Genomic DNA, 21,258 nt, shown 5'->3' with positions numbered 1-21,258 from the left:
GCCCTTTTACATTTTTATCCCCTGATTTGGATTAGTTTCACTTCCAAAGCTCACCTGAAAAGTTCCTGGACACCAGCATTGTTGTGAGGATCGCTCCCTAGAAAGACACAAAAACATCAGCACAAGGATTGGCGTTAGGTGGACGCGTGTGTTTGTATGTGTGTGTGTGTGTGTGTTTGTGTCCACACTCACTTTAAGTTTCCGCCTGGCGTTGAACTTGCGCAGACACTCCACGGTCTCTTGACGGTGCATCATGGAGGCCACAGTGGAGCGTTGCTGTTAGTAGGAGAGAGACATGATAGATTCACCTCAACGTATCACCAGGTCAGCGTAGATGGGAAGGCACCGCTTTCACGCCGATATAGTTGATTCCAAGTGACAAGGAGCCTCTACTAACAAAACGCAGTGAGTTGTGCGTCCTCTTTCTTCAGCCGAGTCCCTTATTTTCTATGAAAGGTCGTATAGTATTGGGCCTATATTGAGAGCATCTACTAAAGTTTGTGAGTAATCTTAACATTTTCACCAGCGGTGACATTAGTTAGCTTCACCGTTAGCCACCGTAGCTGGTACGACTGGTATGGATATCTGCAGAGTTACGTGACCCAGAGTTGAGCACATTTAAAGCTTTTTGGAAAGGCATGAAACTCCCTCGGATAAATCGTTAACAGAAAAGATTAAGAGCTGCTTTTTTGAAAATCTCTTGCTCTTTGAAGAAGTCAAAGATAAAAGCTTGTAAACATAAAAACCTAAGAGGTGAGGCGTTACGTTTGGCAGCGGTTTGGATTTGCTCCTGCGAGTGGTTTCTTCTCATTAGGCAGTCGAGGTTCACAGGCAGTATTCAGAAAAACATACCGGCTGAATCAAAAACAAAACAAGTTGAAAGAATTAAAATGATTAGGTCATAAAATAAGTGTTTATGACAATTACCATACCTTTTAAGGATTACCACTTTTTAAGGATTACCACAATCATTAAAAGAAAATGGTGTAACGTTAATCATGAGTGTGAGGAAGTACTTTCCCACTAAACATCTCTATTTTTCTTGTTCTTTTTTTGAGTTTTATGGACATGCCGCCAATCAGAACCACATATCTCTGCGCTCGTGGTATCACATTATTTTTTGTGTGATGTAGGCCTCTGTATTGAGCCATCCATGATGTTATCACGGGCCTATTAGATGTGTGAGGTACCTAATAAGGTAGATAGTATAAAATGTGAGGCAGGAATATCCACACCAGTGCTGGAAAAGATTTCTTTTGAAGACGACTAGTGTGACTTACGCAGACCCAGGGATGCTTGATGGCCTGGTCGGCTGTGATCCTTTTGGCAGGGTTGATGGTTAACATCTGATTGATCAGATTCTTGGCCTCGGGGGTCACCGTGTCCCACTCTGGTGAAGGAAACTGAAAGAGAGAGATCAAAGAAGACGCAGTGTTACGAGTGTGTATGTTACTGTTCCTCTGCTTTCGCTGAACAGTTCATCCTTCGTTCATCCTTTGCTCTTTCTGATTATGTGTTTGGTTTTGTTGTATTCATTCCTTTATGGGATGGTCCTTTTTGTTCACCGGTATTTAAGTTATGTATGACTATGCTTTGCCTCTCTGTAAATGCACTTTGTAAACTTTGTTTTTAAAAAGTTATGACTATATTATACCTCTTTCCTCGTCGCACATGTTCACAGAGGTGTGTAATCTACTCGGCTGACAGGGAACACCCTCTGCCTCTACAGGTCAAGTGGGATTTACATAAGAAAGGTTGTGGCGATGAAAAGAATCAAGCATTAAATATACACTAGAAGATAACCAACAAACGATTAACATGTATATATTCATTACCGTAAAGCAAACAAAAAACACAAACAATTCAAATAAACATCCATTGAGTCCTTAACAGGTGGAGTTTTCAAAGCCGTCTCCACGTGCCGCCCTCATCGCTCCATCAAGTGGGCGTGCAAACCCATCAGGTGTGATCAAGGTGACACAGAATGCCAGAAAACATGTTAACTATTAAAAAAAATCAAAGAAAGTTGTTGAGAGACATGTACTTCAAACGTTGAGGTATTGCTTGTCAATCACTGACAAAAAGAAAGAAGAACAAGATTCAAGGCATCTGTGTGACAGTGATGATACTGAAGAAGTGCACATTACTACGAGTGCTTGTCACGGTCACTTCATATCAATGCCGCTCATATTATGCACATTCATTAGATGTGGTTGCTTCCAATTATGGAAATTAATACGGGTAATAAATTCCCATCTCCCTGAGGACTATGACAAGATCTGATAAATATCGCTCTCTCATAGTGCATCACTTTTATTTTTTGTTGATACAGCTGGATGCAAATCATGCAATAACATGTAGAAAGCAATTAAAAACTAAAATTGAATTTCTAAATGATGTGCACGACAGAAACGGTGTTTTATTTGATGAGACTTGAACCCAAGGTGTCCTGTAGGGCTCATCTCGGGGCATTGCACTTGTTTTTCCATTCACATAAATTATGACGAAGATTATGTATTAGAATTGAAGTTTGATGAACACCGATGGAGCGCTCGAACAGACTTGACGAACCTTAGCTCTCATCTCCGTGGATCCGTTCACAAAATACACACTCAATCAGCCGACCTGCGAGGAGCACGCGACTATGAACTCCATTACAGAAGGGCATGAATTAAAGCTGCATTAATCAATATTTTTAAATTATAAGTGGATGAAATGATTTGTGTAAATTTTCAAATTGTGTCCTTCTTCTCAGTAGGAGAGGAAACTAAAACCTTTTTACTAATTTCTAGTTACCCAGTTAAAGCAAACTCAAAACTTCTCTATATATTGACAGTATAAAGTGCATTTCCACAACACTACATCAATCTCCTCCATCATCGTTATGTCCCAGACATATTGGAAGACACAGTCATGAGCAGTACTCACGTCATATGCACCGGCCTTGATCTGTTGGTACAGTTTGTGTTGGTCCTCGTCCCAGAAGGGAGGGTAGCCCACCAGCAAGATGTACAGAATCACACCTGACACACACACACACACACACACACACACACACACACACACACACAAAATCTATATGAGCATATTGGATGTAAAACATGTAAAATGCATCATTACACTAATGAACGTTAGTGAGCATTTGAATGAGGCAGCAGAAAGTAGACCAACTAACCACATGCCCATATGTCCACTGGCTTGCCGTACGGGTCCTTTCTCAACACCTCTGGGGACAGATAACCCGGAGTTCCTGCAAAACCTGAGAAAAATACAAATACACTTGTGTGAAGTTGGTCTGTGAAAATGCAATGAGGGTATACGGTATTCTTTCTGATAACTGCATGGTTTGAGTACGAGTATGGGTTCATAAGCCTTTGTGATCTTTGCATTAAGTGTTACAAAAAGCCGAAATATCTGTGTATGTGTGTTTGGGAAGAAACAAATGAGCACAATAAACATTCCTTATATTCTTCTTGATGTATTTTTTTATGTTTAAGTTAAAATACAGTACTATCTTCTATTTGTTTTGAATATAAAACCAATAATACCTTAAAAGAGCTAAACTACAAACACCACATTTTGACATTGCATCTATTTTACAACACACAAACTTGGTTTTACTTCCCTCAGGACAAATCCTGAATATATAGTACTTTCTCTTGAATCTAAAAGGTCTTATTGATTTATTTCTCTTGTACAGTAATGAAAATATCACACATTATTATCGTACTGTACTGAAACAAAATGTAGCTTGCCACTAATTTAATACTTATTTCTCTCAAGCAGTGATGGAGATTTTCTTGCTGAAGCAAACACTAAGGCTACAACTTCCAGCTGTCGGTGGAGTTTTATTTCTTACCAAACCATGCCTGTTGGTCCGCCTGCACCTCGATGGCGAGACCGAAGTCGGCGAGCTTCACCGCGGCTCCCTTCATCTTGCTGGCCAGGAGCAGGTTCTCTGGCTGCGACACACACAGATAAATAGTTATTAACTTGGGATTATTTTCAATACCCCTTTGTCAATTAGTCCGTCTGTAAAATGTCAAACAGACAGGCAAATTCAATCGAAACTAACAGACCAAAGGGGTCTTCAATATTCAGCAGACAAGTAATTTAATAAGAACACGTTATATAAATGTTATCATTGAACACTCTCAGTGTTCTGCTTCGGAAGATAAGTTTAAAAAAAACGTTATGAGCAAAAATAGGGACAACTAAATAATGATATTAAGCTGGAACGAGCTAAGCGTGTACTCTCCTTCAGGAAATGTCCCATGTGTTCGCATGACTGGGTGAGCTGCAGGAGCTCAATGACATCTACAGTAGCAATGAAGCATGAGTTGGTCAAGCGGGCCACGCAGGCGTCGCCCGAAGGAAGGACCTTCTCAGTCAGCTGTCACTAAAATTGACACAGCGGTTTTGACACTGTCCTTGTGATCACACAATCATGCAGAGGACATATTTCCTGTGGTTTCTTAGCCGCTTCCTCCTTTGCCTCTCTTTATACATATTGTGTCACTTGGAGGTGAGAGGAAGAAGAAATTGAGGAAATGCGTCGGGTCAAGTGTAATTTAACAGAAGGTCAGTCACTGATATAGCTGCACTGCACAGCTCATTTCCCCGTTTGCTCCCTAAGAGAAGGTTGACCTCGCAGCAGAAAGGTCCTGGGATTGACTCACAGTCATTTACTGTACGCTCTAAACCATGCAGACTTTCAATGGTATCACGTGCATGAACAGATTAAATAAAAGGGAGGGAAATGCTGTATGACGAATAGTAAACACTGGACGGTACAATCGTCTCCCAGCCAGATGTAACGGCAAGCTGAAAGGTCACATGACTCCGCCTCCTCTTAGGCTGCCTGTTAAAAGGCAACATGTGAACACTGAATTTATAATCTCATTAAACATTGTGAACATGGGATTATAAAAGCAATCTCTAATTTCAAGTCTTCTTCAATACAACATGTTCATTTAGTAAATTATAGTCCGATCTAAAGTAAAATAGACATAAGCAGAGTATGCTTTAGGGCGGGGCTAACATGTGATTGACAGGTCGCCACGGCCATCGCCACCATATGCGGCTATCTCTACGTCACTCCTCCCCAGACCCAAATATGGTCACTTCTTTTCAAATAATGCAAAAAGTCAAGATAGCGACGACCAAAATACCGAACTCGAGGCTTCAAAACGGCAGTCCACAAACTGACAGGTGACGTCACAACAACATGGCCGACTTCTTTCACACAGTCTACGTGATGCGATCCAGGTATGACGCGCAAGACGAGGATCCCGTGACCGCCTGCGGTGGCCGAGCTGGTGCTTGCCAGCTTCCTGGTACAGATCACTTCTAACAGTATATAAGTAATAAACCGAGTGAGAAGAGCTTGCGAAAAGTATTGAGACATGACCCAGACGAAGGTCCAGAGTGTTGCCTCTCTGGACCTTCGTCTGGCTCTTCCTCTCTAATTTTTATATTTAATTCCCATCCCAGTGCGGGCAGAATCGAGAGAACATAACTCTCCAGGTGAAAACAGGTGTGTGTGTGTGTGTGTGTGTGTGTGTGTGTGTGTGTGTGTGTGTGTGTGTGTGTGTGTGTGTCTGGAGGGCAAAAGTCTTTGTCGTCCTCATCGCCTAAAATGCTGACAGAAAGAAGGATGTGCGATACGGCCTTTGTGCTCATGGTCTGTTTCTTCTCATCTCTCTCTCTCGCTCCCTCCATCCATCTAGTCATCGATGTATCCCTCCCTCCTTTCCTCCTATCATCCCTCCCCTCTATCAGGCAGGGCTGAAACAATAGGAACGAGAGAGAGTAGGAGGGAGGGAGGGAAGGAGGGAAACAGCACGGGGACAGAGAGCTGGAGTGAAAGCAACAGAAGAAAAAAGAAAGAGAGAGAGAGAGACAGATAGATGGGAGGTGGCATAATGAGTCCCTACGCTGGCACTGCAGCAGCCGGGTGACCTCACCCTGCAGTTACCATGGCAACTCAGCCTGCCACCAGCCAACAGCGCTCAACTCTTTCTCTCTAATTCTTGTCCGTCCGTCCCCCTCTTCCTCCTCCTCCTCCTCCTCCTCCTCCCCTCCCACCGCCTCCCCTCCCTCCCAGCGAGTGGACCTCCCAAGATGACAGGGAGGCAGAAATATGATGTGCGCGTGTGTGAGGTCACACGTCTGCACGGGAAACATCGCCAGCATTATTAGTAATGTTATGGCTCCAATACAGATGTCACTTTTGGCAGCTTCATCCAGGAGGAAGTTCGTAGTGAGGAAAACAAAATTAAATGATGGTGCTTTTTTGTTTGGTAACTACGAATGCTTCTCAGAGAAATTAAACAACAATTGATTTGCTGTATTAAACACAACATTGACGTGAAATTGTAAAGTTGAGGTGGCTCACGTTTGAGCAAATAGTTGCCTTTTTTACACATCCAGCAGATGCAGAGAAGCATAATTTGAAGTCCAATATCATTTTATCTCTGCTGCCTCACCGTGTTCACCAGCTAGTCGCTAACTTGGTCATTTGGTGTTTGACAGGTAGTGGCCCGAGGATTTATAAGAGCTTTTTTGCCGAAAAACAGGTTGATGAGAGCGGTGAAGACGCAAAACAGAGGTAATAAGTTATTGCAGGTTTTCAAATTGGAAAATCAACTCATACCAGTATGTCTCAGAGTTTAGATAAATATTCTGTATCAGCTCTTCAATGAAGGCATCGTGGAAATAATGCACGTAATGAAAGTCAATTTTGCCTAATTTATGCAATATAATTTTGCCTAATTCATGCAATATCACGTTACATATAATATTTAAACTAAGAAAAATACTAAATAAAACTCATGAATATATACATTTTATCCAAGACTTCATGTTTTTATGCTGCTTTATTTCATCAATTGGAAATGTCCCAGATGTCTTGCAGATCATTTCAGACACATTGTCCCCAGATTTAATATATAACGTTGGGATCTGGAGGAAAATGTAATATGTTTTGCTGCAGATTGATGCAGTTTGAATACCTGAAGAGAGAGTTGTACATTAACAATTAATGTATCGATATAATTCATTGTGTGTCCTCTGTCCTTGTCATCATACTCTTCCCTCTCCAGGTTCATTTGATACAAAGATCCATGTTCTTTTTCCAGTTACGTGCGTCTTACTCACCCTCGAATAACGGTTTAATTTTGCCAGATGAAAGTAATAGACCCGACTGTTAAGTTAACTATTCAAATAAAGAACTCTCGAACTGGCAATAACAGAAATCTGGTGCAATTATCCAGGTGTTTCAAACCGCCATTGTTCTCATTCGCCTTTATATTAAAATGAAAAATCACACAGCCGAGGAGGTCGCAGAGCGGCTGGTTTTCTGTTCGGGGGGTGAACAGTCTCGCTGCGAGGGGAAATCGTCACCGGCCGTCATCTCATCCACAGACCCGCTATTAATAGCAGCTGGTCTGCTTTCGTCACTCCTCGGCAGCGCCGGAGGAAGAGGAGGGATAGGTGAGAGGGGAGGAGAGTTAAAGTCGGGGATAGAGGGGAGCGGGCACAGACGTAGAGGAAGATAAGAATAAAGAAATCAGGAGAAGAGAGGGAAGGTGGACACCGAGGTGCTCTTAGCGTCACGCTGTGACGTCTGTGTGTGTGCGTGTGTGCGCTTTGACCTGTTGTGAATCTACACGACGGGGTTGTTTCTATGCAAACCCGCTGGTATATGATAACTCACCTTGAGGTCCCTGTGCACAATGTCGTGCTGGTGGATGTGACTGACACTCTCCAGGATCTGATTGATGCAGTGGCTGAGGGGGGGAAGAAGGCAGAGGCGGATTAGAAACAGAGGAGAGACACATCTGTTTGTCTACAACAGCTGGATGACAAGAGACTGAAGGAGATGAGGGAAAAATTGAGTCCTTTCAAATATGTGAACTTCACACAATGTCATTTTGAATGGTGAATGTGTTTTATTTTACTTTTTTTATGAGATGTGTATACAACATGAAAAGGTAAAGCAAAAAAAAAAAGAGACATCCTGAGATTAAAATCCATGTTCAACTTTTCCGAGCGAGGTTGAAAACACAGGAGGACATGTTGACACAGGCCAAGGAAAAGAAGGAGAAGATGACACAAGACAAAGAAAGATGACAAACCAACAACCGCGGGGGCTGTGTCCGACCATTTCTGTAACTTTCCAAAACAGACAATCCGACACTCACACCCACCTCACGCCTCGATTGGCCGGCTGTGTGGAGGTGAGAAAGTGAACTTCTCTCTCTAGATCTCTTTCTTTCATTTTCTTTTCAGATAACCACTTTTCATGGGAATGACAAAGTACAACGCCACAAGTCGTCTAAAAATGAGCATTGTTTCCCGCAAATTCAAACCATAATTTTCAACTTCTCAATCAGCCTGCGAGTACGGCCGTTCTGAATTTGATCCATCTCCACTTCGGAGACTAAAACCTTGTCGAACAACACTTATTACTACTACTCCTGTGCTACAACCCAACCATAATGGTCTTGTGGCTGAACGGGAGCAAAAATCCCTGCAACCAGGTGCCCGTTTTCACCAAATTTCCAACATGCCAGCTGCAACTTGCAACATGAGCTCACATCCTCTCGTGCATTGTGACTCCACTAATAAAAACAACCGGTATATTTATGACACATGCATGAGCTTGCGAGAGCCCTGCAGGACTCGCGGCAGTTCGCCGAACGTCACACTGACACTATTTGCGATCTGTATGTTGTTGCACAAGAGGATAAGAGGGTGTATTGTGGGAGAAAAGTAGGGTGCTTTTTTATGTGAATGGATGTGTGGAAGCGGGCAGTGTGTGTGTCTGTGTGTGTGTTTGAGGCAATAGCTTATGTAAGCTTGTCCTAAGCTTACATATCAGCAAATTTGCTGCTCTGATGCGCAGTTAAAAAACACTATTATTTATTTAATATTAAATTAAACTTGACATCAGTTGAGTTGAAGTCCGAGTCAGGAGAGTGTGCAGACCTCCCTCTCTCTCTCTCTCCCTCTCCCTCCCTCCCTCCCTCCCTCCCTCCCTCCCTCCCTCAAAAGAAACACTCCCGACGTTGGATTCCACACTTTAGTCTGCTCCCCTGTTTCTGCAGCCCGTCACCTTGCTGCTGTCCTTACTCAAGTTTTATCTCTTGCCCTGGCTCCGCTGCTCATACCGCATGTGTCTCTCCTCCCTTTCCTTCTTCCCTTTAATGGCATTGGTCCTTGGTGGAGCGCTCATTATCAGAAGAGAATTATTCCCGAGTGTGTGCGACCATCCTCTAAACAAACGAAAGTTAGAGCCCGATTGCCTAGATTACTTTCTACTATATACTTAATATTAACTCTCTTAGCTAGATCTATGCAATAAGTCATTGTCTTCTATAGAATCATACATCAAGGTATCGTGATACACACTTACGTCGTCTACATGAAAAATGAAAAGCACATACCAACTTAACTTTCTCAGAAAATCAAACTTTTTGCATTAAAGTTCTTTACAAAACGAAAAAATACTTTTTTATTCGGCAAATATTAAATTCTTACAAGGGTATACAAACATTGACTTAACCTTGTGGGTATCGGATTATTGATTTACAGAAACATATATTGTTAGCAAATTATGGAATGAGCTATATTTGGGATAGAAGATCCCGTTCACATAGCCCAGCCCTAATCATCATAACCATCATCAAGGTAACATCTGCTCAGCTGAGGCTCTTAAAATGGCTTCACGTACATTTGATGGACGTAATAAACACGTGACTTCCTTCTGCTACGGCCGATCACAAGGTGTGTTTTTGGAAGATCGCACCGAGGAAGTCGTCACGCTGAGTCAGAGGTGGGCTGACGTTTTGAGTGCCCGTGCTTTTACTTCGTTCACCCGCGTGCGTGATGTCTATTGGCTTTGAAAAATTGAAGCGTTTGAAGCCGACTTCTCTTCCATTTTCTCTTAACGTGGCTCCATTGAGACCTTCTACTTGTCCAGAGTGAAAGCTTTGCTTTGGCTTCAGTCAGAGACGAGCAGGACAAATCCCTCCGTGTGACGTCAACATGACAATAACATTCACAGAGTTCTGCCTGACATCACTACAGGCTGCGCGTTGGACGAGGAAGACGAAGCCGTACGCTACCTAAACGCCACCATTCACACAGGTTGATCGTCATTATCTACCATTGTGCCCTCAGGTCCATGAGATCACACGGAAATCGGTCCACGGAGATCCCATTTCACGATCAACATGCACAGGCAAGAAAGTCTTTTGCATTCTTGGCTGAAGATGCTCGAACATGACGTTAATAATGGGTTATTACATTTATTGAATGTGTTGACAGAATTGTACGTTAACATGTTTTTGTCTGATCGTGTAGGAGTTGTTTTTATGTAATTGTATTTTGATGTTCAACTAAAACTCAGAGCCACACGTCCGAAAATAAATCTGCTGGAGCATTGGATAAAGTTTAGTGTGCACAATCCACGCCGGTAATGTGCTGAATTGCGAAATAAAAAACAACTGCAACTTCTGACAACAGCACCATAAATAACGCTTCAAAAACTTAGCGACAGCTTTGTCATTATTTATTAATGGAATTAAATTTAAAAGCCCTGAGTCGCACGGTCAAAAATAAACCTCAGAAGTGCCAGACACCACAAGCACGGCTTCTTCTACTAAAGTACAACACCGATTTAAAATGGGGGGGACATTTTGTACTACTTTAGCTGCCTGAAATTTGACTGAGGCAGTGACAAAACCGTGGAAAAGACGCACAACATGACACGTTGACACGTGAGCATGAAGATATACTGTACCTGGCATCCGCCTCGCTGTAATACTCTCTAGCAACAATGTCCTCAAACAGCTCTCCTCCAGTGACGCTGCGAACAAACAGAACAGAGACTTTGATGTTTCTCTTTGCATTTTGAGGAAGGACATTGATTTATGTTGAAGTTAGTGGAGACACGTCGTCATAGATCCATCATGGTGTTAATGTGTAACGTGCTCTCACTGGTTGCTGATAACACCAGTCTCTACAAGACTTGCATGTCTGGTTTTTTACACATACCTCAAATACAAAAACTGATGGAGTCTTTCACCAAATGGCAATAAACTAGACCTGAAACATTTTTTTTAAACCAGAACAATTATATTCTAAAATCTGCCCAACTTGATCAGTTAAATCACATTTAATTGTTGAAACTTGCTTTACAAATATACATGTGCAGAAAAATGGCTGTATCTATTCAAAATGTTATATTTAAATAATTTCTAAAGTTTTATGAATATACAAGTTGGGTAATATAAAACTACTGCTGTTTGCGATCACTATAACATTTCCAGAGTGGTGGAAATAAAGCGCTAATACAAGAGAGGATGTAAAAGGACTTGAAAAAGGAAGCTTGACTTAACTGTTCCCATCATCTATATTTGTGGGGCTAAGCTGGGATTTAAATTCATAACAATATGTGAAAACTGGAAACACAATAAACACCTTTGTGTAATTAAAAAGTAGACTGAACTTTCCCATCATGGTGGAAAAACTGAAATACTGGACTGCTGTGTAAAAATGTCCACTTACTTGTTGCTTCGATGAAGCAATTCATCCTCGAGCAATATTCCAGCTTCAACCTGTGCTGTGTGTGTGTGTGTGTGTGTGTGTGTGTGTGTGTGTGTGTGTGTGTGTGTGTGTGTGTGTGTGTGTGTGTGTGTGCGTCACTTACAGGTCAAAGACGAGGTAGTGGAAGCCTTCCTCTGAGATGCTGTCGTGGAGTCGTACTAGCGGGGGCGAAAGAGAGAGAGACTTCAATTAGAAAAGTGTTGGTTCGGTTCGGGCGAGCTTCACCTGGAACGAATCTTCTTTATTTGGCTGCGAGTGTGCGGTTCATGTCCCGGAGTGATGCGATTACTTTTTCCAGTAATGAGTAGTGTTTGGGATTAAATTGCAGTTCCTAGTCCCAGTGACACTTTGGCATTGGATGGTTAGCTCGAGTTTTCAAGTCAGTTTCCCAATCATGCTTTTAAAATAACCAATTATCATATCACATCGTTGAAGAATAAATTCAGAGAATAAAGTGCAAAGTAGGAATATGTATAATTAACACATCCAAGACGTCAAATCCAGCTGCTGGATACTAGCAATGTACACAACGTGAAACACAATCAGAGTGTTTTCACAGGAGAGGGAAGGAATACTTGAGTTTGTCTTATCGTCTTATGTAATGTCTGATTGAATTTGTCTGTATATTGTGCAGAATTATTGTTTGAAATCTAGTTTAACCATCGGTTGAATAATGATGTAAGACCATCTTAATTTACGATTCAACTGTTTTACTTGCTTCACTTACTGCTGCAAACAGCCCGTGTCCTATTTCTGTCTTTTTTATTGAGGAAAAACCTGCATTTAATGATTACTTATTGTTGATGTGGCAGACGATCAATGCGTCATTGATCCCAGGCCAGTGGGAGCAAAGCACGACAACCACACGTCTCACAAGTCTGCGCAATGTTATTACGGCATGTTTGCAATCATAACAAACAGCATGAAGGTCAAGTGATAAACGGCACTTTCCCTGATCTGAAATGATCCACTCCAGGGCTCGACAGCAGGTTTCTAAAGCCTGAGTGCCACCTGGCTTGTTGGCAACCTGCAACCAGCTTTTGGAGGATAAAGTTGACTGAATGGTTGCCATATTTTAATCATTTAGAATTAATGTGATACTGGTAATTTCATTTTTTTGGTTTTCTCTCTGTTGCAGCAGCCCAAAAGCAGGCAGCAAACATGCAAACATCGAGATACAAAGAGGGGAGAGGGCTTATTTTTTTCTGCTGTTGCCAACAAAGACGACTTTTACCATGAGCTGTTTATAACCGGCGGCTCTTGAGTCACCTCAAAAGTAGATTAAAATCCTGGGTGAAGGCACTCGGGCGCCTTAAATTAGGCCTGCAAGTGTTGGATATTACTCTCTTCTTGCTTCAGACGGCTTACATTTGGAGAAAAGAGAAACTTGACATGCTCTCCCCTTGAGAATAGGATAAGAAAAGAGCAGCTGAGGGAGGAAAAGAAAGGCAGAATAGGACGATGACGAAGCAGGAATCAGGTGGGACGAAGAAGAAAGAGGGAATGAATGAAACCATACCTATTATGCTGCTATCATACCCAGCATGTGTGTGTGCGAGCATAGCTCTTTAACACACAGCGCCACACTACAGTATAAAGCACTTTGCCATTTCCTTCCTTTCTCAAGGGCCCACTGCCTTTTGTTCGGGTTTTACACACACATGCGCACACAAACACACACAACATTTTATTTTAAGCGTAAAAGATGTCGTGAAATTTACGTGTTGGATACACTTGGTATACATAATTATGATGTATGAGACCTAACCTTAACACAGATGTACGAAGACATTAACAGCCTTTTGCCCAATTATGTTGATTCTGAAGTAAATTTAAAAACATGATGATTCTCAGACAAAATATAGTTATCTTTCATGATTCATTGCACATTTATGCATGATAATTCATGGTGGACACAGCCTGGAAAAGTGTAAGTGTATAAATATGAGTGTAATGTTGGAGTTTCCAGAGTTATGACTCAGAGAAGACAAAGTGAGAATGTTGACGCAACCTGTGAAAATCAGACGTTTAAAGTAGCTTGATTGTTTTTTAACTGCTTAAAAAACATTCTTAAAAATGTTTTAGATACTTTGTAAATCCTCCTACTTTTATGAGAAATGCGTTTTAATCATGATCTTGTGCCGAAGTTCCAGAAGACTGCGACAGAAAGCTTCAGTTTGAGGTTTTAAACCATATCTAAAGCACTTTATCCATTTTATTTATACGTGTGGTTGATGTTGATGGCACTTTTTATGCAGCGCTCAACCTCCATGATAGTTTACGACCATGAGAGGACCTCGGACTTCGACCTATATGGAGTCTAACTAAACGAAGGTCGATTTCATCTCATGTGCGAGCCCAGTTTGAGGCAAAATTAAGGGTCAATACTTTTCTTCATATTGTGTTTGATGAAAAAGTAATACTTAATAATGAATAACAGAGCCGCTCCACTGATATATACTTGCTCTCACAAATGACTCACCTATGTTTGGATGTTTTAGCAGACGACAGATCCTCGCCTCCCGATCCAGTTTCTGGTGATCTGAGGGACAGAAAAGACGGAGAGGAACCAGTGAGAACACCATTTCAGGGTCAAGAAGAAAAGCAAGACACGCTGTTGTCAGTGACCGAAGCACAAGGGAAAAGAAACGTCTTGGAAAAACCCATCAAGAGCGAACACAGAAGAGCTGAAAGCAAACATAAAAGTACACAACAAGGGCCGCATAACATTCACGCAGTCTGACTGCCGTTCATGTTGTTCAGTAGCACTTTTGCAGCACAGCCTTCTGGAAACAGATTATTCTTCATAACCTTTTAACAGACACAGAGCTAATAAATAATGCATCATTTGTTTTTGCAACCATTAAAACTTGATATCTTGTTTGGAAGGACTTCAGAGAGGCCAGCGCTCGCGACTTTGTGAATTGATTAAACATTTTATTTTATCTGTGCTGCACATAAGCGCACACACACGGACACACACACTTCCCTTTTTCTCCAGCCTGCTCCTCCTACTCCATTCAGAACAATAGTTTCTCTCTAAACCTGCCATTTTGCAACCAACATCAGACCAATTTGAGCCGGAGGGGACAGCGCAGACAGGACGACAACGAGCCACGGCGGCACGGACGCACTCAAGGCCAAAACAGTGGCGGTTAACTCGAGAGCTGGCACAAGTGGACAGACAGACGGTTATATACTGTACACAAACACACAAAAAAACTCTAGCACAAGCTTTATGCACTTAGTGGAATTAGTCTTGTGGGTCCGCCCTTAATATAATCAGCATCCGGATAATGATTCTCATGGCGAGGAGAGGATGTGTGTGTGTGTGTGTTTTAGGAGTGTGCGTGTGTGTGTGTGTGTGTGCGTGTGTGTGCAGCTGCCTGTTTAGGACAGGCAGATTGGTTGTACGACAGATACAGTAGATGGATATAATGGGCGACATTCCCGGTTGCATGGTGTCAGAGGTCAAGTTAATACTGGACGCTCGTGCCACCCACCACCTGCTGGTCTCTGGGGACAGATGGGGCCGTTTACGCGGGGGTCACATTATTTGGTGTGCGTGCGTGCGTGGAGGAATGGCACTGGACATTTCACCCGCCTAAAATGTTGTCAGCCCATTAAACGGTCGGTTGTCATCAGGAGCCTAGATTTACTCTACTTTACTTCCTAAATGGCTAAGTATCATATTTTGGTAAGCTGGATCACTGCAGGGAGCGTCCACACTGTTAAGCCGGGACATGTAGCGGTCGCAGTGATTATTACGGGAGCAAAGGAGGAAGTCATGTGATGTAGTAGCGCTGCACAGGAAAGAGGTCGGGGGGGGGGGGGGATGCATCTAGACCACAGGTTCAGGCGCCGGAGTGAAACCAAAAGTCTACATGATGACATCCTAGTTTCTACTATGTGACGTCCTTAATTTGCGTATGTTAATCAGGTTACTGGGCAAATTTAAAATATTAAAGTGTTTTTGTTTCAATTCACAACTAACAACTTGTTTACGGTCCGGTAGGTGCAGGTTGCTCATTTTTTCCTCGTCTAAATAATGATAATGATGGTGATAGCAACTGACAACGGGGCTGATAACATTCAAAAGTGTGTTGTAATCCCCCGTCCCATCGAAGGCAGCGTTATGGTGTTTAGATATCTGCGATACTTTTCAATAAATATAGTAATCATCTGGTTACTTACACCTTTAAATCGATTTACTTTTCAATAAAGTAGGGACTCAGAGGTGACAAATGTCATTTGTTAGATCCCACAAACATTCATCTATGTTGGAAAAGCAGCAAAGAAAAGCCACATTGTGTCAAGAGATACTGGCATTTTAGTGACAATCTAATCTTTTTGGAAACAAGAGGTGTCTTGTTCAAACTTGCCCGGAGAAAATATGTGAGGTGACCCAAGTTCAACTCTGGAGAGTCAACAAGCCAGAGTTTGATTGATTAGGAGCGCTATCGAGATAACGTGTAGAACACAACGTTGAATGGAAGTGGCAGCCAGGACATGGGATCTAATAATCACACGGGCATACAGGAAGCAGCGGCTATGGTCAAAACCAGAGCTCACACACTTAGACACCTCTGTAGAGGAAAACTCATCAATAACTAATCACTGAACACAGAGAATAGGACGGAGGTAAGCCCAGAGGTTAAAGAAGGCTTCAGTTTGTTCAAACGCAGCGACTAACTGCGAAAACACTGGCAGGAAAATGAAATAGGAAATACTTCCTTCCTTCACAGCGAACCCTGAGGGGCCTTTAGAGGCAGCGGAAAATGTAAACTATTGTAAAAAAAAACATGTAATCTGTGATCTTTTGGGCATACAAAGCATTCAAAATGTAATTAAATTTATGTATCTCACATGGCACTGGATATGATGAGGCTGAGCTATACAACTAACATAAGTGGTCTCTCCTCAGTAATAATTTACTCCTGTTTGTTCATGGTAGAGTCAATGTGGAAAGCGAGCATTACAAGCATTCCAGCTGATGTTGTGTGCATCCTAAATCCTGCTGGTTCAGTTCTGTTGTGCTACGACTTTAAGGGTGTTTTGTTGTTTTTTTAAAGCAGTGAGAGACTCGCTCAATGAGACGAGATGTCGATCAGCTCGTGAATGATTGGCGGCATAAAAGGTTTGCACACTGCTTTCCTGCTAAATCCTTCACCACCAACAAGCTCCAGCAGGAGAAGACAGGGAGGCGTCAACACACGATCCCAAGTTTGACCCACGGGGCTAAGCCAATCAGCTGCAGCTTTTATCCTGCATGTGTCTGCATACAGACAAGCGTAGGCCTATTCTGTTCGGTTGTCCGTGCTTTACACGCACAAGCTTTATCCTGACCACTGGATTCAGAGGACGAGGCATCAAAAGCTTTCCGCAGACATTCCACAACCTTCTTCCCAGAGCCATAATGGGCTATTTTGGCTGCCTGTATTCTTAGAAGTTGGCTCAGCCTGGGAAAATAGTATTATTTTTCAGCGCTGGCCTGAGATGACGGCTTTATTACGCGTGTGATAGCAGACAGTCTTGGCAGCATGCTGCTTAGAGACACTAGAAATGACTGAGGAGTTGCAATAGAAGGATGAGAGAACAAGCGCAGGCTTCAAAAAGGGTACAAATTGTATAGAAAAGAATAGAAACGAGAGAAATTGACTGAAGATTAGCAGAAGCTAAACAGTGTCAAACAGAAGGTACCACTGTTAAAAATAGCTGGCTGCTCTTCATTATGCAAAAATATAATGTTTTTCTATCATATCTGCACAAAGGGCGAGTTGGTAATAAATATATATATACATACATACATACATACATACATACATACATACATACATACATACATACATACACATACATACCCTCAAGTGATATTGCTACTACAGAAAATGTGTGCTGCTCCCTCTTCCTTAACTAAGACGGAAACAACTGGTTAGTCAACTTCGAAAGAATTCTAAGATTATTTTTCATAATTTTCTTTGTGCTGCGTTAGTGTGATTGCTGGGTTACACTGGCATTTACATAAAAAAGGAAGAACTGGGGTGCCGGTTCCTTATTAGCTTTTTTTTCTTCGTAGGATTTGAAGTCCATAGAGAAAGAGCCAAACTCATAGTCTGCCTTCATCATCCCCACCCACACACACACACACACATTCACCCACCCACACACACACACACACGCACACATTCACCCACCCACACACACACACACACACACACACACCCCTTTTACAGCTTTCCAGAGAGATGTAGTGACATCATATTATTATCTGCTCCGTAAAGCACAACACACAGCACTTAGCACAATTGGAGTGAGTGATGAGCGACGGCGTGGCACAACATATTCATTTATCCATCATCTCTCGACGCTCTGGACCGACTGGAGCAGTGGGTGAAAGGATGGATGGATAGATGAAGTCTTTCATCCTCAATCTCCCATTAATGATCCATACCTCCTCCTACTATGTACAGCAATTAACGCCTGCCTGCATATATTACATGTACTGTATTCCAGGATATTTCCACTCTGCCACATTGCACTACAGTATCATTGTGTACAATTTACACAACTGTTGTCACCTGTTTTAATGTTTATAAATGTATACTTTATTTATATCTTCTTTCACCTATTGGTATCCACATAATAACTTAATGTTTTAGTTTGTCCTTTTTCAGCTGTATTTCTGGAAAGACAGACAATATTCTACACTGAGCGCAGAGAGTAAACACACAAACGGCGCAAAAAAATCCTCTGACATTGTTATTTTTCTGACAGGTGGTCATTAGCCGCGGTCACGCTTGTCTCTTCAATGTGACTTTTGCCACCTGATCGCTGCAGGGCGCTTTAGCTGTCAAGTGTCGGATGTTGCTCGCATCGGGATCCAATCAGCCAGACCGCATGCCGAACTGGCCAGGCTCACTCTGATTTGGATCTCAGTGAGGGTGTGACAACATGTGGACACACACAATATATAAAAACATAGGTCTCCATCATCTTACCCCCACGAGGAGAGCAACGGGAAGAGAGGAGTAACTTTTATTGTGAAGCATTAATATGACACTTTGTTTACCAGAGAAAAGGGGAACTTAGTTAGCGGTTAGCTATTTCTCAATAAAAGCAAGTTTATACTGCAAGGGGGAATTCATAGGAAATCAAACATTTGAATCCAGTTTTACAGACACTCCTTTGACCATGAAACACATCCGATCACCCTCTGATCAGGCAGGTCGCATTGAAATGTCACAAAGAGTGGGCACACACGTTCGGTGTGTGTCCACGGCAGCTGGACCCACACACACAAAACACAGCTGAGTTCTAATCCAGCGCATGCAATCACAAAAGTTGCATCGAGAAGGCAAGTATAACCACGGCTGGTGTTGCGTCATCGTGCTCTGCTGCAGATGTTTCTGCTGAATTTGGCGTTTGTGCAGGTGTCAGCGGCGTGTTCTTCCTCTACTTCCTGTCGCACCAAACTTCCTGTTCAACCAGATATTTTCTCCACTAAAACCAAAAGAAAAATGTAAAAGATTGAATAACTTGGCACACGACGCACCGCTGGGTTTCAGAAGAAGCAGCAGAACGCGGGTTATGAACTGCAACTAGCGGCTTCTGAATAGTCAGGGTGTCTGTCTGCGCCGCGTCAAAGTCCTCTCTCCTCGGGGGGTTGCCGGAGAACAAGCAGAGTCAACAAAAGGCCACGGTTGGCATGTACCGTTCTCCATCTGCTGAGCCGACCTGGCAACCTGCACCATAAGCATAGCAGGACATTAGCATGAGGACTCGCTGATTAGACACAATCAGCACACGGAGAGCAGCTCCTTCTCCGTTTTAAAGAAACTTCACCTCGAAGCCGCTCATGGGCGTCAGCTGCTTTTGCTCAAAGTAGTCGCATACAACGCACAACTGACACAATACTGTCACTCGTGAAGTCAGTTCTGAGATGCATTGTAAAAAAAAAAAAAAAAAGCTCCATCCGCTAGACTGCACGACAATATCTGTAACAACAATTGTGTTGTTTAGGAATAAAATAATTATTATTTACAAAGCAAAAAATGGAAACATCCAATAGATGTTTTTTTTTCCTTTTAAAATTAGTCCAGGTTGTTTTTGTGTCACATTTTCACACTTGAAGAAGTATATTGTATTCGAGTGCATCAATGTGCGTTTCAGTGGCTGTTAATGTGTACGTGTTGTTGTTGCCGCACACATTGGTTTTTTTAGAGCAAAGCCATTAGAAAACCTAGTGATTCCCTTTAAAGTCTTTAGTGACTTTCCAGACAGGTCAATGAAAACTAAAAGCATTTCTCTCAGCTTTGTTTCCTACCTGCACACATATACACACACACGAACACAAACACACACACACACACACACACACACACACACACACCAAATACACAGAGAACACATTAGGAGGCTCTCAGTCCTTCTCAGAAAGAAACCAACACATGGGATGAAACTGGGTGTGTTTCTGACCAAAGCTACAACATGTGTGATGATAAGTATGATGAATTGAATCTGATGTGGGTCATGGAGCTGCGACCATATAAAAAGAGCCAAAAGTGACAAAGATGATGCCCTATAATCGCTTGCCAAAGACCAAAAAAAGCTTCGGACCCAAGACCGAGCACAAGTACATGTTAGTTGCATCTCTCTTGGATGTTTGTAAGGGGAAATCTAGTTTTGAACAAAGAATAAATCTTGGAGTGTGTGTGTGTGTGTTGATTGATCTCTGCAAGATAATTAGAGCTAGAGCTTGTTAAACACTGGAGGGTAATGTCTTTCTATCTGACGGTCCAACAGGATGAAAGGAAAACCAAACTGATAGGAGATAAGTGAATGACAGGCTGACAGAAACAACAGACGAACAGGCAGACTTCGGGTCAGCGTGGCCCAGAGAGCAGACGAGTCTATAAATAGATCCAATCCTCCTCCGGCTTACAGCCCTGAATCACACCGACCTGGCCCGGCCCCGCATCACCGAGCAGAGACACAATGAGACAGAAAGTTAGAGACGTAAGACACAGAGACCGACTGACGGATGGAGGCGTATGGAGAAACCAGACAGGCAGAAGTGAGTTTCTGACACCGATCACCTCCGTTCCCGTCACAGCTTTTCCTATCCACAAGTCAGACGTCCCGTCGCTGTGAGAGGTCAGTCTGGTGTCAGCGGGCCGACGCTAGGCTCGCGTCGCTGAGTCAAAACCAGCGGCGTGAAAGATGGAAACGCAACGAGACGGGGAACGATAAAGGACGGCGTCGATAACGTCACGATTTTGAAATCCGAAATATGACACTTGCCGCCATAACCGTTAAACAAACGACCGGTAGCAGGCAGATGATTCCTTTATTCTCCATTTATTCAGCCAGAAGGGACATGCACCCAATCCTCAAGACCTTTTCAACCCCTTCTGAACAGACACCGTTTTCACCTTCGGTGTGCTCGGCAGTATGCTAATTAGACAGACACCAGTTCTGCTTTACTGGACCCGCACTCACCCTCCCCCCGAGTCAAGAAACAGGAAGAAGAAGAAGAAAAAAACGAAACAAGACAAGCGTCTGCAGCCATGCCAGCAGCCTCTGTGAGGCTGTGTGCAGAGGTGCTTTGAGAGAAAAAAATGCTAACGTCAGCATGGTAACAAGCTT

The 21,258-nt window shown here is 42.7% G+C and overlaps 1 protein-coding gene across 25 annotated transcripts in view; it reads right to left on the bottom strand.

Annotated features, from left to right (window-relative positions):
- Positions 1-21,258, bottom strand: part of camk2g2 (calcium/calmodulin-dependent protein kinase (CaM kinase) II gamma 2) — a 57,498-nt gene that overhangs the window by 21,260 nt on the left and 14,980 nt on the right. For all 25 annotated transcript variants that reach the window (XM_068567558.1, XM_068567559.1, XM_068567561.1 and 22 more), the window contains exons 3-12: positions 14,096-14,155; positions 11,717-11,771; positions 10,808-10,873; positions 7,718-7,790; positions 3,860-3,962; positions 3,176-3,259; positions 2,929-3,023; positions 1,281-1,403; positions 193-276; positions 55-97 (exon numbers count right to left, since the gene is read on the bottom strand). In XM_068567558.1, the coding sequence (XP_068423659.1) occupies positions 55-97; positions 193-276; positions 1,281-1,403; positions 2,929-3,023; positions 3,176-3,259; positions 3,860-3,962; positions 7,718-7,790; positions 10,808-10,873; positions 11,717-11,771; positions 14,096-14,155 (786 nt within the window). The remainder of the gene's footprint in view (positions 1-54; positions 98-192; positions 277-1,280; positions 1,404-2,928; positions 3,024-3,175; positions 3,260-3,859; positions 3,963-7,717; positions 7,791-10,807; positions 10,874-11,716; positions 11,772-14,095; positions 14,156-21,258) is intronic.

Source organism: Clinocottus analis, unplaced genomic scaffold, assembly GCF_023055335.1.
Source record: "Clinocottus analis isolate CAN_PGR_092001 unplaced genomic scaffold, fCliAna1.0.p SCAF_8, whole genome shotgun sequence".
NCBI classification, from domain to species: Eukaryota; Metazoa; Chordata; class Actinopteri; order Perciformes; family Cottidae; genus Clinocottus; species Clinocottus analis.
Note: the sequence above shows the minus strand (reverse complement) of the source record. Positions and strands in the feature narration are given on the sequence as shown.